The sequence below is a fragment of the Cucurbita maxima genome, unplaced genomic scaffold, assembly GCF_002738345.1.
Source record: "Cucurbita maxima cultivar Rimu unplaced genomic scaffold, Cmax_1.0 Cma_Scf00014, whole genome shotgun sequence".
Taxonomy (NCBI): domain Eukaryota; kingdom Viridiplantae; phylum Streptophyta; class Magnoliopsida; order Cucurbitales; family Cucurbitaceae; genus Cucurbita; species Cucurbita maxima.
The window spans coordinates 837361-841168 of record NW_019272030.1 but is presented as its reverse complement, the minus strand read 5'-3'; the positions used below and the strand labels follow the sequence as shown (position 1 = coordinate 841168).

General features: G+C 41.1%; 1 protein-coding gene across 1 annotated transcript; it reads right to left on the bottom strand.

The window, feature by feature from the left end:
* Positions 1-1283: 1283 nt before the first annotated feature.
* On the bottom strand, positions 1284-3631 carry LOC111489438 (pectinesterase-like). Its single transcript, XM_023137652.1, has 2 exons — positions 2620-3631; positions 1284-1982 (listed from the first exon to the last, which is right to left on the bottom strand). The coding sequence occupies exons 1-2, from the start codon at positions 3629-3631 to the stop codon at positions 1288-1290; spliced, it is 1707 nt and encodes a 568-aa protein (XP_022993420.1). The 3' UTR covers positions 1284-1287.
* Positions 3632-3808: the final 177 nt, after the last annotated feature.

Below are 3808 nucleotides of genomic sequence, written 5' to 3'. Positions count from 1 at the left end.
AAAAAAAAAAAAAAAAAAAAAAAAAAAAAAAAAAAAAAGTTTATAACATGAAAATATTATATTTATTAATAATATAGTTATATGCCTTAAATGTTGTTTCAGGAATTTACACTATTTGGATCATAAAATTAAAAAAAAAACACACACACACACACATCTGAAAACATAAGTATTTTTAGTCCAGTGATTTAATTATAATTAGTTTTGTATAAAGATTTAATTATAATTACTCGGGTTCAATTTTAATTATTTTGTGTAAGGGTTTAGTTTTAATTTGTTCTAATATAATCTTTGGTTTTACATTTTTTTAAAATGGTCTGGATTAATTAAGAAAAGTTTTGAATGATTAATGTTTTTTTTGTTTTCAAAATGGTCATCAAATTATTTTTAAGAACATAATATTTGGAAGTTGGAAGGGAAAAAAGAGTTTGTTTATCTTCTTTTATAAATAATAGGGTTAATAAAATTATTTAAAACTAATTAAAAAAACTAAATATGGAAGGGAATGGTGAACCAGGAGAGACCAAAAGCAGCCTGAGCTCAAATGGGACAATATTATACCAATGTGTCCTAATATGGTATTAGAGTCAGTCAAAGGGGACAATATTATACCAATCTGTCCTCAACGATGTGCCCATAGCTAGCCTCGAAGGGGGTAGATTAGGTGGCATTCTCACATTGATTGGGGAGGAGAACAAAACCGTGTGGGGAAACCTGAAAATGAAAGCCCAAAGAGGACGGTGGACTCGTTACAAATGGTATCAGAGTTAACAACCAAATCCAAGCCCAAAGAGAACGGTGGATCTAGGTTGTTACATATTTAAGTCATCACTAAAACCTTTAGTCAATATTCTTTCGTATTTTCTATCTCATGTTCTTTGTGTTCACCAATAATATTCCTCTTTGTGTTTATGTATTTTCTATCTCTCCGGTTCTTTGTGTTCATTGTGTATTAAAAGTATTAAAATTGATTTATATACTAATATACATATAAATAAATAATTGATCCATATATATTATATACATCTAGTAATTCTTTTAGCTTAGGAAACCATTTATTAATTAAGAATTAAATTATTTGTATCAAATATATATTTTTTTCGTTTGTTTATTTGGTGAAACGAATAATAAAAAAAAAAAGAGCAATAAATGAAAGAAAATATAATAAAAAAATAAAAAAAGTAAATGATTTAAGAATATCCGGCTCCAGCAAACCATGCACGATGACGAAGCCGCAAGAATCAAACGAAAAAAATAAAATAAAATTACATAAATCGACAAATATTTCTAGATCCTGAAGCCCAACAAGTAGGGCCCACCAGTGGTGGGAAGCCACGTTCTTCCCTGAATAAACGGCCCAGCCGTGTACTTCAGAGCCTCGTTTCTGCCGATCACTCTCACGCCCTTCCACTTCACTCTCCTGTTCGTGTTCGCCCCCGGCCCTCTGTTCCCGTACTCCATATACAAGCAAGTTTCCAACGCGAAGTTCCCCGCCCACGGCATGTACCCAACCGGCTGAATGAAATCCCCCAATGTCGTCTCCATTATCACGGTTCTCGCATATGCCTTCCATGGCCTTCCCAGGTACGTCTTAATCTTGAATCTCTCTGCGAACAGCTTCTGTTCTGGTACGATTCTGCAGTTGTGGATTACTAGGCCGGAGATTTCTTTCATATCTGCCCGCCCTTGGGCTGTCACGGTGTTCTGTTGGTTGTCCATTGGGCGCCGGACGATGATTAAGGAGTTTTGGATGATGGTGGATGAGTCGCCGAAGATGAAGTCCACGGTGCCGGAGATGACGCAGTTCCGGTAGAATTGACGATGGGTTTGCACGTAGAGGGTGTCTTGGTAGCCGTCCATTCTGCAGTTGAAGAAGGCGGATTTGTCGGATTGGACTCTTAGGGCTACGGCTTGGTGGCCTTGTGGGCCGGCTGTGTTTTGGAACCCCATCGATTTGCACAGGAATCCGTTTCCTAGAGCGGCTGCAAGGTGAAATTCTTTTAGACATTTAGAGTAAAAAGTGTTGAGAAAGCCTCTAACCCTGTCAATATCTGCTAGTTACAAATGGTATCAGAACTAGATTTCGATGTCAGATAGAATGCTGGACTCAAGTGGGTGGATTGTGAGATCCCACATTGAGATAGAATGCTGGACCCAAGTGGATGGATTGTGAGATCCCACATTGAAATAGAATGCTGGACTCAAGTGGATGGATTGTGAGATCCCACATCGGACGAGGTGCATGTGAGGATGCTAAACCCAAGTGGATGGATTGTGAGATCCCACATCGGACGATGTGCATCGCCCGCTAGACCCCAAGTGGGTGGATTGTGAGATCCCAGACGATGTGCATCGCCCGCTAGACCCCAAGGGGTGGATTGTGAGATCCCACATCGATTTGAGGGGAGGGGAGAACGAAACATTATAAAGGTTTTGGGGCAAGCAAGGTCCGATGTGCATCGCCCGCTAGACCCCAAGGGGTGGATTGTGAGATCCCACGTCGATTTGAGGGGAGGGGAGAACGAAACATTATAAGGGTTTTGGGGCAAGCAAGGAAAATCTGACGAGGACAAGGCGGCTAGCAGTGGCTATTACAAAGAGTTCATGGCAAAAACTTACAGAAAGAGGCGGTGTCTTGGGTGGTGATGCCATCACGGTTGCATTTCCGGCCAGTGACAAGGGTTTTTCTGGGGCCATCTCCATACATGAAAACGTTCCTCATCTCTTTAGTCACAATGATATACTCATTATAGATCCCTGCCTTCACGTAGATTACATATCTTCCTTTTGAGCCTTTTGGGTATGCAGCCAATGCAGCAGCAATGCTCTTGAACTGTCCGCTACCGTCCTTAGCCACCACAGCGTTCGGCTTCGCTCTGCCGCCGCCACCTCCTCTAGCTGCCAGCAGCTTCCTGTCTGTCCTCGACAGCCATGTCGGGAACCCATCACTCCCTATTTCAGTTGCTCCAAGAAGCCTGCGCCCACTTGGTTTAATCTTAAATTGCAAGCCGTATCTTTCAAGAATGCTGGAAACAGCATCAACAAGAGCCAGAGCATTGCTGGTGAGCCTGCCAGCAAAATCAAGAGTGTCTTGCATCTTCTTTCGGAGTTGGGGATCGAATTCCTCAAGACCATCAAGACAAGATTGCTGATAAGAAATCACAGCCGTGAGCCAGTTCTTGATATCAGCTATGCGATCCTCCTTAGTGTGTAATTCAGGGTCGCCGACAGTGGAGTAAGAAGCATGTAGCTCATCAATGGCGTATTGCAATAAGTCTTTGCAATCCTCGAGACTCATTTTGATGGTGGCGTTGTTAGCAGCCTCCACCATAAGGTTATTAGACAAGTTAAACCCCTTTTTAATCTCTTCAACAGTAGCAAGAATGGCGGCTTTAACATACGCCTTAGGGTCACTTGCTGAGGCGTTATGAGCGGTGCTGCCGAGTGTGTTTTGACATTCGTTTTGATAATTTGTAGAAGAACAAAGGGATGAGACAACCTTCATCTTTGGGGACAGATTCTCCACCATAGAATCGGAACTTTTGTTCTTGTTAACGACGGCGATGACCGCCATAGCTACACCGACGACGAGCATGAGGGACATGCCCGTCACGACCACCTTCTCGACCATTTTTAGTTTGTTTATGTCAATATGGAAAGGCTTTCCTCCTGTAAGTGAGAGTGATCAAAACCCAGGTGGAATAAGCTGCTGCTGCTGCTCTTACCACCAATAAGACTGGTTCTTATTTTTTTTCTTTTTCTTTTTTTTTTTTCCTTTTTTTTTTTTTTTTTTTTTTTTTTTTTTTTT